The sequence below is a fragment of the Sycon ciliatum genome, chromosome 8 (genome assembly GCF_964019385.1).
Source record: "Sycon ciliatum chromosome 8, ocSycCili1.1, whole genome shotgun sequence".
NCBI lineage: Eukaryota > Metazoa > Porifera > Calcarea > Leucosolenida > Sycettidae > Sycon > Sycon ciliatum.
In genome coordinates, this window is record NC_088650.1 from 3,911,318 (window position 1) to 3,925,630 (window position 14,313).

The following is a 14,313-nucleotide window of genomic DNA, read 5'->3' on the forward strand; positions in this document are numbered from 1 at the left end:
CAAACAAAATCCAACATATCGACCACAATCATCAGAAGAATTATGCCGTGTCTAGGTTCATAACATCGAACATTGATAATGGATATCCAGCACAATGTGGTCCAAGAAGTTGGCAGCATTCAAGTACTTGAAACTAGATCTTGATTCAGGATATCAAAATGAAAGACGATGGTGTGGCACTTGGCAGTTAATGTGACCAGGACACATCGACAAGGGCAAGGTTTACCTGCAAGCTGCCATTGTTGGCTTGTCTCAGCCTGGCAACGCTTTCCACCTGCAGCCGTTGTCCGTCCTTGAGCCAAGTGACGGTGGCTACTGGGCTACCGGAAGCACTGCAATGCATCCACACAGTGCTCCCAACCCGCGTTGTGGTGTTTTTAGGTTGGCTGGTGAACTCAGGATGTACTACAGCACAGTAGTGGAAGATTGGAAAAAGTGGGAATTTCACTGTGATTGGGGGTCGGTTGAGACTGTAGGCCCTTGCTAGACTTCATAATACACAGCACAAAGCGTTTCAGATCTACTATTTATTTCAAGATATAAAATTCACCAGAAATTATGTTCTACACGCGAAAAAGTCACTTGCTCTGCACAATCAATATGCAGACACCGGCCAAGTCAGTAATGAATGCTGAACATATAGGGAAGATTATAACCAGTGACAAATTGGGGAAGATCTTTATAAAACATGTGTTTTAAAAACTTTCAGTCTGATGATTTGACCGTTATTTCAAAGTTATGAACACTGTGAAGTATCTCTCACCTTTTACATTCAGGTCGTATCTTAGCTCGTCCACTCCAACAGAGCTGTTAATGCGACAGACGTAAACACCGCGGTCAGCCCCCTCCAGGGTAGGTATCCACAGAGAGCCATTCGGGAAGATGCGGTAACGCTGGGACGTGGCGGTTATGATCTCATTGTCGCGCATCCAGAAGATTGTCGGTGGAGGATTGCCAGAGGCTGGGCATGGCAGTAGAATCCCTTCTCCTGCGACTGGCTCCTCGACTTTCACATCGCCAAAACCAACAATTTCAGGTGGAACTGTTCAAGAAAAGGATACATGCAGAATGAAACAAACTTTCGCTCAATCCTGCAGGAATTCGTAATATCATCCATCATTATAAGGAACACCTGTGGCTGAGCTGCTCAATGAAGATCTTATCCAGCCTGCACACATTCCTAAATCAACTTCATCATTGAAAAATTGGTGCCAAGAAAACAAACCCAATGCTTGCTCAGTTAATGCCGAGCATATTCATATTTCATGTATTCCATGTACATAATTATGTAAGAAGCACGATACTTCAATGTCTGCAAACACCTGGGTCCAGAGAAAGGAGCCGAACAGTACTTCTTACAGGATTTTGATGATACAGAAAATCCCTATACGGGTACTGTTATAATGGCTCCATGTTCTCACCTAGCACATCCAGTGATGCTGTTGCTTGTACTGTTCCCAGTATGTTGCTGGCCTGACACGTGTAGTTGCCTCTGTCTCGGCGTGGCTGCACGCTGTCCAATGCCAAGAACTCGCCCTCAATGTCTGGCCAGTAGCACACACACAATACATTCCATTGGACACCATAGTCAGGTATAATGTTTTAAGGGGTCAGATCAGAATCTTTGTTTCTCTTGTTTGAGAGAGATGGAGAGGGACTGGGCTTTCATATACAAGAAGGAGAGATACCACGTGCATAATGCAGCTGCAAGTAAACAATCGCGTACCGACAAATGCAAGGTGAACAGAAACAGATAACAATACTGTTGCATCCAGTAAAAAAACTAAGAGATCGGCAAAACCTGCCAGAGGAGGCCCAGCAAGAGCATACCAAGAGGCTGACCGCGAGTGTGCCAGGATATCACAGGGCTGGGCAGGCCAGTGGCTTTGCACTGGAATGCCACATTGCTGCCGACAATGATGGCCTGGTTTTGTGGGGACTGGGTAATGACCGGTGGTACTGAGGAAGAAAACACACAGAAAGAGACACAGAAAGACGCAGAGAGAGAGAGAGAGAGAGAGAGAGAGAGAGAGAGAGAGAGAGAGAGAGAGAGAGAAATAGAGAGAGAGAGAGAGAGAGAGAGAGAGAGAAATAGAGAGAGAGAGAGAGAGAGAGAGAGAGAGAGAGAGAGAGAGAGAGAGAGGGAGAAAGAGAGAGAAGAATGTTCAACAGAACTGTTTTGAGGGAATACTGGCACCGCATCACTTGAGCTTGAGCAGACTAATGAACATTGTGACCACAGAGCACTACAGCATAGTTATCTCCATGCACAGGCATGGCAAATTCAGCAGAGATCGGTTGTAAAGTTTGACCGGCATCACGTCAACAGGAAAAACGACATCTCCCATTTTATGAGCAACTGAAAAAACATGTCTGTGATCATTCATTCCTGTATGTAGCCCTTCATACAGCCATAGTACAACCTCAACTTGTGCAAGTCAATTCTCCAGCTGACCAGCCAGACAGTACCAAGTGTAGCTTGTGATGGTGGTGTACTAGCTGTGCTAGTACTTGTTAGCAACAATCCGAACTAGCGCACACACTGCACTGCATTGCTTTGTACTGCATTCAAGACTGACGTCATGCGCTTTGTTTTGCTGCGTAATCACAAATGGCACCAGCCCATTTTGCGGAAAAGAAAAACAAATCTTGCTTGCCCTGTTGTGCTCTCCCAGACAACCAATCGTGCTTCAGCAGTGTTTCTTTTCCCACCATCCCTCCCTATCCAACTTATTCACACCATCACAATTATCGTACCCACTAATCGGGTCCACTCTCACAACTGGTGTTATCTAGCTATTTGCTGCGGCTCTGCCTTGCGCTATATTACATCCATTTAGCATTGCAGCTCTACGTTGAGCTAACAGCAGCTCTACTTTGAACTAACAGCAGTTCTACTTTGAGCTAACCGCAGCTCTACTTTGAGCTAACAGCAGCTCTACTTTGAGCAAACCGCAGCTCTACTTTGAGCTAACAGCAGCTCTACTTTGAGCTAACAGCAGCTCTACCTTGAGCTAACAGCAGCTCTACTTTGAGCTAACAGCAGCTCTACTTTGAGCTAATCGCAGCTCTACTTTGAGCTAACAGCAGCTCTACTTTGAGCTAACAGCAGCTCTACTTTGAGCTAACCGCAGCTCTACTTTGAGCTAACAGCAGCTCTACTTTGAGCTAACAGCAGCTCTGCTCTGAGCTAACAGCAGCTCTGCTCTGAGCTAACACCAGCTCTGCTCTGAGCTAACACCAGCTCTACTTTGAGCTTCAAACCAGTTGTTTCGAAACCAGCACTCTTTAATCCAAAGATGCCTCTTTGTTGACTTGTTTGTGTGAGGGATGGGGCTAAAAAAAACTTAGCACGCACTCACCTTGAACAATAACCCTGAGACTGAGTGTTGCCGTCCCGACTTCATTCGACGCCTCGCAGGTGTAGAAGCCAGCATCATTAGCTTGGATGCTTGTGACAATCAGTGTGCCATCTGTACTGATTAGGTATCTAAATCATTACACATCACACCACACAGGAAGCACAGAGAAGATGCTAATTATGCATATTTTACATTAAAACCATGATCAAGTTATGTGCATGCTTTCTTGCACCCACCCCCCCCCCCCCCCCACCCCTTCCACACACATCTGTGCATGCATGCAAGCAAAAGCATGCATGCACAGATGTGCACATGAATGCTCACCACCACCACCACCACCACCACCACCACCACAACCAACAGCCTCAACAAAACCATCAACAACAGTAACACAACTATAGACACACAGACATGCATGCGCAGTAGCACACACACGCACGCTTGTACTTGTACTTGTACTTGTTGCTCACTGCCAAAACTGGTCACGTGGGTCTCCCCGGGAGAGGGGAGAGAGACTCAAAAGGAATCTTGGAAAGATGACTCAATTGGCTATTGAACCGCCCAACGGCCGACACCCCCTGAAATCCCCAAAACTCTGGGTGGACTTGAAAATGATCCCACTAATGGGCTCACCACACCTCAGTAAGTGGGTGAGGACACGGTGCAGAAAAAGGATTGACGGCATCAGGGTATCCGTCCCGGGATCCAACTGCAGTTACCCCTGCCCCCAGTGAAGGTAATACTTGCTACTAGTGTGGGTGGCTAAATCAGAGTGGATCTGATATAAGCCTCACTAGCACCATTGATTACACAAAAGTTAATCTAGCCAGAAGCAGTCCATGGTTAACAGGTATGTATACTTCAAATAGAAAGTATATGAACCCTGGAACCAACAAAGGTGGCAGGTACAACATTACACCTTCAAGTAGCCGAGCCCGTTGGCAACAGACCCAATACAATCAGGCACGCACGCACGCACACACACACACACACACAAAACATATAATGACATGATGTATGCCAGTACCTGGGGCATGCAAGCTATGCTTCATTAGAACACACTTGCAAACTGACTCACCGGAGGAACTCTGGAGTGACAGGCTGAAAGTCCTTGAGCCAGGTTATGGTTGCAGGTGGATTGGCACGGGCAATGCAGGGCAGCAAAACACGTATTTGACTGACATTGGCAACAACCTCGGTGTACGCGAACGGCTCGATAACCGGAGCAACTGGAATTCAACAGGATAGAAATGGCCCAAACTGTAATCAGACAACATGGTGGCATCTAGTGCTAAGTGTTGAGTCACAAAGAGTCATAAATAGGAGAATGAATGGAAGAGACACCAGAGATGAACCAATAGGAAGGAAACCGCTAAAAAGGAAGAAAAATACGAGGCAAGGTGGCTTGTCAGCAAAGTATGTGAATGACTACCCAGGGCTGTTAGTCTGCAATTGGTGTGAAATTTTCAATGTAATCCTGCCAAGACCCGGAGTAAAATATAGATGCTGAAAATTTTCGCAATGAATATCAAACATCGAACATTTCCGGTAGGGGAAGGTGGGGTGGGGTGGAGTGGTGAAGACTCAGCTTTATGCTACTCTTTGTCGAAGTAGAACATTGTTAGGTCAAAGTACTTTGATGACAGGTGAATGTGGGACAGACCTGACATGCTCTTTTCAAATGCAAACATTCAAGAAACACTTCCGTTTTCCAGCTCAAGCAATCCATCAGAAGTCTGAGTGGATGCCAAGCTAATCCGCGGTACAGGTCCTCCCTCGTAAGTAGATAATCTCTGGGCCGTCGAAAAATTTATCTTATAACGAGACTTATCATGTAGCAGGACTTGCAGCTAAAGGTGAAATAGGCACTACTTTCTACATACCGGGGCTACCCTCGATACAACATAAATTATCGATGCTTCAACTCGTTATAAGATAATTGAAAAACTCCAACATAACTCTTCCTTGGATGCAAAGGATCGTCCATCCTCACGAATACATAGACATAATACGTTTCCACTTTCTGCTTTATCCTACCTGTATCGGCCTTGGTCCTGCATCATCAATATTATCTTATACTGAGGGTTTGGCACTCCAGGGACCTGGGCAAAGGGTCGTTATAACGGATTTTATGTACTAACGGATTATGTTGTAGCCGGACCTGTAAACGGTTGTATAGACCACGTTTCGCCAGGGGATTTCAGACTATTTACTAACGGGGTTTATGTACTAACCGGACTCATTATAATGAGTGAGGACCTGTACTCACCTTTGACATCCAGTGTGACATTGATGGTGGTGGTTCCAACCTCGTTACTGGCAACGCACTGGTACCCACGACTGTCTTCAGCCGTAACACTCTCCAGGACCAGAGAGTTATCACCGCTCTGCGTAATACGGCCACCTAATGGCACCAAGGTGTTGGTTCCCAAATAGAACCACCTCACCTTATAAGTGCATGACAAGGTGAGGTGGAGCAGGGAAAAGTAGAGAGACAGAGAAAGAGGGTGAGAAAGTTAGAGAATAGTGAGGGGTTGGGTGAGTCGGAATGAATGAGTGTATGCCCACCTCCCCCTCCCCCCCCCCCTTCCCCCCCCCCCCCCCCCCAACTCCCCTACCAACCACCCCCTCGAGTTATATCAGGCTTACGAAATTGCCGGGCATGGGCCATAATCAGGATGAAACTGTAAAACAATGATTTGGTGGACCTGAATCAACTTTTTCAACACAGTAACCAGGTGTGAGTGTTTGGTTTGAGAAAAGTAATCTGATAATAGTCCAGGACAATGTCATTGTGACTCACTTCTGGTTTAGGATTACCAGTGACGGGGCACGGCAGCACCGTGGGTGAGTTGGCTGTGACGGTGACGACGTCTACAGGGGGACCGTCTGGACGGGGTGGTTCTGAAGCCCAATAACAATACAAGCCGCAAAAACATCACAGACATTCAAATCAACAACAATACTACAGTTCTAGTTGAACAACCTTGCGAGAACAGTGTATGCTTACCATACTTTACAAACTGACAAAAGCATAGACAGTCTAAGTGACTGTTTGATTTGCAAACAGTGGATAATTGCCAGTGCAATATACCTAATCAGCCCTTAAAAGAGCTGTCCCATGATCCGTGCTTGTAAATCACTGCTTGAAGAAATTCTACATCGAGTTTAATGCAAACGAAGCAGCAACACTCACTGTAGCATCAATAGACACCAGTAATGACTGAATATATAAACATTTCCCACAGCCATATCGGAATAGTGCTGCTCGAGTCGTGTAGGTGCAATGGTTCATCAGTAATGACATTTTGCGTTACACTAAGCTCAAACTGAGATGAAATATCAGCATAACTCACCTGTATCAACAATGCGATGCTAGTCCAACTGATGACAATCATAAGAAATTGTTCTTGGAATACACCCAACAACTTGCCTTGACGTGAGCATAGAATGTGTGCTAAGCTGATACTATTTATTGCTATAACCCATTCAAACATTTTGTTTTGCCTGGTAATTCACATAACGTTACTGGCACTACTCCCACAGGATCTTACCAAGAACAGTCAAGTTGTAGTCCTTGCGGGCGTCTCCATGTTTGTTGCGTGCCAGACACACGTAGATGTCGGAGTCGGCGACGACAGTGCTGATTACGCACAGTGTATCTAACACAGCACACACACACACACGTAAACACACAGAGAGCAAGAACATTCTGATTGGTTTGAGGGAAAGATGCAAACGGAAAAGTCAAAAAAAGAAGTAGATGTCACCACCAGGACTCGAACCAGGGACAGTATAAGTGTACTTGTGTTGTGAATTCGATGTGTAGTTGTTGTAATGACGGATTATTGCAGGCTGCCTAGAGGAACATCCTCCACATAGATCTGCTGCACCAAGTATGTGAGACCAAGAGTACATAACTCCCAAGAGTGTGCAACAGTCTGCACAACCTCTATACAGTGTTGCGACGGCAGACCTTCACATCATGTGACATGGCGAATAGCGCAAAGTGGTCACAAGTGAGTTGAACCCAAAGCAGGGTTTCTTACAACCCTGTGTCCATAATGCACAGGGTGCAAGCAATGTGTACGGGTTTGTCATGTGATGTGAAGTTCTGTAAAGTTCCCCATAGCACACACTTGGGGTTCATGTACTCTTGCTGAGACCAAGAACAGTCTGATGTTCACCATTTGGTGCTCAGCTTGACTCACAGGATTTTTATACTGTTCCGGTGAGACCCAGGCAGACCAGATTTTCCGCATCCGTAAGAACACCACTACCCTGAAGGATTAATGCGCAGGTTCAGCTCCTAAAGTAGTGAGAGCTGAGGAGATCAGACCCACCACAAAGTGGTCAAAGACCGAAAATCCAATTCACTGGTTAGAGTCCAGAAACATGCTGCTCGCAGATAGGCCAGTATGTCCATTGAAGCCCAAGAACGTGTGGCTGATGCTGGGATGAAAAGCAGGGTGCTATCATTTTTTATCCATCAATCACATAGCCTATGCAAGCAACGCCAATATGGGGAGCAACCCCAGAGATGAGGGTGATACCCAGCTAGCCATGGCCAATTATGTATTCTTGCTTCAGTTGAAAGGAGGACAACTCACCGTTGGGATGTATGATCCACTTTTCGTCGATGACCGGCAGACGGCGCAAGTTCCTCTGCCATACCACTGATGGTATTGGCAGTCCTACCACCTCGCAGTCCATACATATGTATGTGCCCGGGAACACCACTATGTCCATCTCTGTTGGACCCGCGATACTCGGTGGAGCTGCAGGGAAACACAGGCAATAGCAAAGGCATATTTAGCAATGCAGGTGAATTTTTGGCAAGAGAGAAAATACGCCTTCTGTAACCTTTAGTGCATATCAAACCAATCTAAATACTGCATCTCATCTATATCTGTTCCTTGTTTACAGATGGCTTCCATTGGACAAAAGGTTGTCTGGTTTAGCTACCAGTTCGGAAAGACTGGATGACATTACCAGCGTAGAACACAATCCTATTGAAGCTTAGTCGCTCACCCTTATCTTTAACTTAGCACACTCGAGGGGAATAACAAACGTAATCGAGCCGTGAGTACATTCTACCCTTCAGTGCAATAAGCAAAGCACTTTTCCGCCCAAGACAGCATGCTCTATGACAACTGCCATGTGTCAAACATGCTGTGTAACGTTACAGTCAAAGTTGTTAACACGCATGAACAGTAGGATGAGTTGTGGCACATGCTCTGTTGCTCATCTGCTACCATAGATCAGCAAACATTGTACACACTGACTAGCATGGAACATGGCTAGTGTCTCCTACCTTCAACAACCAACTCAATGGTATGTGATGCTGAACCTGCTGGGTTGGCAGCTGTGCAGGTATACAGTCCTCTGTGCTCCAGCCGGGCCTGTGCAGTTATACAACATATTTAGAATGAGGTGCAGGGCAAATACATGCAGTTATACAACATATTAATAAAAATGAGGTGCAGGGCAAACACATGCAGTAGAATTCAGCAGGAACATGTATTTGGAATCCTAGGTACATCTTACACCAACATACATGCGTAGGGATCAACAGCGGACCTCTGCACTCTGGACAATGCCCGTACTAAGCATGTGTATGTGTCTTATCGCGGTACATACTAAGGGAGTCCAACTGTGTTTAGAATTGAGTCAAGGTATGAAATTACTGAGTCATGATAAAGAAATCCAAATGCTTGTATCTTACTCGTGACATGGGGCTGTGGTAAGGAAAGTTTACTGCCATTACTCCAAGCATTCTCCACAATGGGGTGCTGCCCTTGGATCCCACACACTGACACAGCACACAGCGCTTGCAAAGAAAAAGTCATTGATAGGACTTTGCCCACTCTGAAGACACACGACAAGCGTCATCAGTTGGTGTGTAATGCAACGTTAGGTGCAAATTTTCTACAGAATGATCTTAAAAAAATTATATATCCAATGAAGGTTAACTCAGTGATGCAGTGAATGGGATTTCGGTCTTTGACCAATTTGTGGTGGATCTGATCTACTCACCTCCCACCGCTTAGGAGCTGCGCCTGCGCCTTGATCCTAGAGGGTGGTGGCGTTCCTACGGATGCGGAAAACTCAGCTTCCAGCCGAGTTTCACGCGAATCGTGAAATTTTTTAACCCAGTACTTTTAATTCATGTCATTGCAGCCTGGGCCTGATAGAGGGTGCTATACCTCAGAGTTAAAGTTAGTAATAAGCATTATCCTGTGCTTGTGTGTTCATTCACGTAACACCTTACCGCTGATATCTGGAGTCCTCTGGTGGGAATCTGAGACATGTAGCGTTCATCATAGACACTACTCTGCCACGTCACCGTTGGTGTCGGCTTGCCAATGACCTCGCACGGCAAGAATGCAGGAGTGCCACGGAGAACAATAACTTGAGTCTGGGTCGTGATAATAGCCGGTGGAACTACAGGCAATAAATATAGCATGGAAACAATTGTGGAAGGAATCACACAGATGTCAAGGTCATCCACACCTGTCATTCAGACTGACTTTTTCTCATCCGCAGAAAAACCATCACCCTCAGTGGGGTCAAGGCGAAGACGACAGCAACTCATTTCATAGTATTTATAGTGCACACACTAGACCCATACAGTCTACATTAACAGATAACGGTTTAACAGAAAAATCAAAAATGGTAGAATTGCATCAAGGGGGGAGGGGGGGGGGGGGTGCTGCACAAGTCTTACCACCATTGCAACGTCAAAATCCAAAATCAAGCTTCGGAAAGCACACGCCAAGCAACACAACTTTCTACGAATACCATAGTTGTGAAGGCAAGCACTGTTTGTAGACTGCCCAGTGAACCAGTAAGGACAACACACACACACACATACACTACATTCTATAAAGAACCGTCTGTTACTGAAAGTTACCTTGCACAATTAGAACAGTGGTGCTGTTAGCCGTTCCAGCATCATTGTTTGCCAGGCATGTGTAACTGCCTTCGTCGGCGACAGACAGACGAGACACGGTCAGCGTGTTGCTGTTGACGCGCACACGAGACTGGTCAACTGGCCTGTCGTTGAACAGCCAAATTGTCACCGGGTCTGGCTTTCCGCTGGCAACACATAGCAGACGGAATTCACTGTCTACAGATCTCACGTAGAGAGGGTCTGGCGCCACCACAATCTCCGGAGGCACTGGAACACAAAACAACATCAGAACAGCAGCAGCATGGTGATGGTCAATATACTCAATCGGTGGACAAAACTGCTTCATTCTTCGTGGAATCGTCAGCGCAACACAGAGAAAATGAAACCGAATATGATAGCAATGAAAAGCCAGATTTATACCAGGTCCAAATGTATCTTGCGCAGAATGCTCAAACATACAGCAACTAGCCCCTGATTGAATGTGGATGAGAAAACTACGTCATATGTCTTCTTGTGAGCTGGAGTAGATTCACTACTTCGATAGGACTTCATCTCAAAGAGCTTACCCATTTGCCTGGCATTAGCTACATGTGCCCGGTCTGTGCATGAGATCTAGCAATGCCTTTTAAATCGGTAGCTTAATGAGGATGAAGTGTCCGAGCGTATTGATACCGACTGTGTGAATGAATGGTGCACATACTACTGTCAGGAAAGTAAGCACAGTCAAACCTCTTTAGGACAAACATCAAGGGACCGATATTTGTTCGCAATAACGGGAGTTCTTCTTATCCATATGTTTTACCCAGTGAATACACAGGGTTTTATCCAATACAGTTACGAATACTAGTTCTACTTAGGCAAACATTTGTCTTATCAGTGTTCTTCCTAACGAGGCTTCACTGTATAGACCATTGCAGCGTACACCAGTCTACCAGAACTAGTGTATATACATGTGACACTGAACATGTATGTTGGACTCAGTAGAGCGTCCAGCCCCTATATGATGTCCAACCCCTATATAGAGTCCATTGGTCCAAAATCCACTGTACAGAGTCCAAACTTGGAATCAACTGTGAGCTCAAAGTTTAGATGGACATCACTCCCTGTATAGAGTCCAGCCAATTGGCTTCACCCTATATAGAGTCCATTGGTCCAAAATCAACTGTACGGAGTCCAAACTTTGAAATCAACTATAAAGAGTCTTTATGTGGACAACACTCCCTGTATAAAGTCCAGCCAATTAGGCATCCCCTATCCAGAGTTCGAAATTAGACATAGGATCTGCTGTAAGCAGTGAATATTAACCAGAAAACGGCCTCTCCCTTTAATCCTTTACATCATTCACTTCTCAAGATAAAAAATAAGTATTGAGGCGCCACTGCAGCCACTTCATTACATGAAAACCCCCACAAACACCATCCTCAAATCAAGTGGTCTCTTCGCAGACGCTGCAAATTACAATATCTCAATCATGTAGTGTTGCCAAAGTATTGTGCACGCACACACACATGCACACACCCACACAACGCCAAGAAAATACCTAGAAAAAAAAACAAGAATTGAAAGAGAATAATGGAGAGCCAAGGATTAATTATTTGTTTTCAAATTATACGGAATGCGGAAAGCCCGGCTTCCAGCCGAGTCTCACGCGAACCGTGATTTTTTTTCGAATTATTGTGCGCGCACACACACACAAACTTATACAACGCCAAGAAAACACCAAGAAAAGAGTAGAGACACAATACACACGCAACTCCAACAGCCATGCAAACGTCCACCTATTTACACGTAAAGTCAAGAGGGATAACAAATAATTATACGAAACGAATGCATACGTGGGCGGATGCACGCACGTTTACATACATGTAGTAGTGTAAGAGAGTAACATAGTGCAGTAGTCAGCATAATACCAGCACATGCTGAGAGTGCGATAGCAAGCTTCACCATTGCTCATGGCCATGCAAATGTTCAGCAGCACTCAGGTCCGCAAGCTTCTGAAGATCAGCACACCTGCAACAAATAGATAGCACAAGGATACGCTTATTACCGTAATGATGCATGGGAGCACACAACTTCCAAGTTCTCAACGAATGTGATGCTCAATGAAAATCCATCCACGCAAAGACCTGTGAACAGGTGACGGTGGGGACAATAATCTATTAGAAATACGAGGAATAAGGTCGTTTGTGCACACTCAAGACGCACAGACACACCACCATACATGAAGTGAAACACTACTAACTAAATTGAAATGAGATGATTTGAACAATCTGTACAGCGTTGCCGTCAGTCAGTCTTCCCCAAGATGGAAATGCAACGATTTGTTGTCACGAGGCAGTTTCACTGACACAATGTCATGTTTGTGACATCAAAACGGTTACTTCATGGAATACGAGTACATGTATTAGCTTGAGAAGCTTTTTCTTGTCATCGGCATACAATAAATCCTCCTCCTACTACTACTAGTACACTGGCACTGCGTTTGTGGATCCCATTGTATTTGACATCATACTAGAGCCTAGTAGAGGAAGAGTGTCGTGGAGTTCACATAATTATCACAGGGATAAAAATACATTTCTCATGAAATAAAATAATAATTGATGATAGCTGACGATCGTATACGATTGATGCAAAGTCCTTGCAGTCCTTGAGGATTATTACGAAGTGGTTGATTACTTTTAGGGCATTCATTCAAGAAACATCAAACAAACGCGATACGCTCCTTGAAAATGGAAACAAATTCAAGCATAACGACAGAACAGCAGACCAATCGAAACGAATAAAAGCTTCCTTACCTCAGTCATCGTCCTGCCATGTAGTTGGACAGCCTTTTGACACGGTGGTACACGCAGCTCTTGTCCAGTCGAACAGGGTATCCTTGTGACGTCGAACGAAAGAGAGTGTCAGTGTATCTGACTCGTCAGATTGGAACTGTGCTGAACTTTTCTCGTTCTCCGTTTTCTGCTTTCATCCCTCGCTCTGATGAAACCATTCAAACGTCTTACTGGCAGCAATGGCCAGCCAAACAGGGGATCTTTGTGGCGTCGAACGAAAGAGAGTGTCAGTGTACCTGACTCGTGAGATTTGAACTGTGCTGAACTTTTCTCGTGCTGCAATTTCTGCTTTCATCCCGCGCACTGATGAAATGTCTTCAGAGAACCACAAGACGCTTTCCAGATTTGATTTTGAACGTCTCCTTATCCTCCTTGGTTACCTCGAGACAGATTACTGTCAGCAACTGCACAGCAGAACTGACAGCCATGGCTGAAGTGAGGAAAGGAATGCGCTGCCACGAGGCAAGCAAAACTGAAAAGGTGTTTGTTCTCTTTCGGGCACAACACACAGTACAGGACGGCGTGACTGGATAAACTGGACTCCTGGACCGTGAATAGGGGACTTGTAGAAAAAGTGTACTCCTTATAGGGGATTGCGCGGCAGGATGAAGCTGATCAAAACTGAGTGGACTCCTGGACTCTGTATAGTGGATTTTGGACCAATGGACTCTATATAGGGTGCTGGACATCATATAGTGCATGGACTCTATACTGAGTCCTACATGTATACTATACCCACTTACCATGGATGGTGAGAAAGCCTGTACTGCTCCTACGACCAGCCGGGTTGGAAGCTACACATGTGTATGAGCCCTCGTCACCTAGCTCCACACGGCTAATGTTCAAGATACCGCTGGGTAGACTGGTGATGCGCGATGTGTTGCGAATACGATCCTGCCCGTCCCACCACGTGATCTGAGGTGTGGGCGAGCCATCAGAGAGACAGGTGAGAATGGCCCGTTGCCCAACGATGGCAATCACATCACTGACACTGGTGAACGACGGTGCAGCTGCAAACAACACATAAACAAACACAGATTGGCAGTAAGCCATTACCCACTTGTTGTTCAAAACTGCTAACTACAACAAGAGAGGAGGGTGATTTTCACCATGCTTCAAAGCAGGTTAACAAACGGCGAGCAGAGCGGGCCTTTTCAGTTTCACAAGTAGTAGCATTCCAGCATTACATGAAAGACATGCAACA

The 14,313-nt window shown here is 45.5% G+C and overlaps 1 protein-coding gene across 1 annotated transcript in view; it reads right to left on the reverse strand.

The window, feature by feature from the left end:
* Positions 1–14,313, reverse strand: part of LOC135822319 (hemicentin-1-like) — a 67,009-nt gene that overhangs the window by 39,306 nt on the left and 13,390 nt on the right. The window contains exons 11-24 of the mRNA XM_065335061.1: positions 13,853–14,119; positions 10,276–10,542; positions 9,634–9,806; positions 8,677–8,764; positions 7,973–8,140; positions 6,917–7,024; positions 6,166–6,266; positions 5,632–5,809; positions 4,441–4,591; positions 3,363–3,490; positions 1,831–1,959; positions 1,422–1,544; positions 764–1,042; positions 227–405 (exon numbers count right to left, since the gene is read on the reverse strand). Coding sequence (XP_065191133.1) covers positions 227–405; positions 764–1,042; positions 1,422–1,544; positions 1,831–1,959; positions 3,363–3,490; positions 4,441–4,591; positions 5,632–5,809; positions 6,166–6,266; positions 6,917–7,024; positions 7,973–8,140; positions 8,677–8,764; positions 9,634–9,806; positions 10,276–10,542; positions 13,853–14,119 — 2,339 coding nt within the window. The remainder of the gene's footprint in view (positions 1–226; positions 406–763; positions 1,043–1,421; positions 1,545–1,830; positions 1,960–3,362; positions 3,491–4,440; positions 4,592–5,631; positions 5,810–6,165; positions 6,267–6,916; positions 7,025–7,972; positions 8,141–8,676; positions 8,765–9,633; positions 9,807–10,275; positions 10,543–13,852; positions 14,120–14,313) is intronic.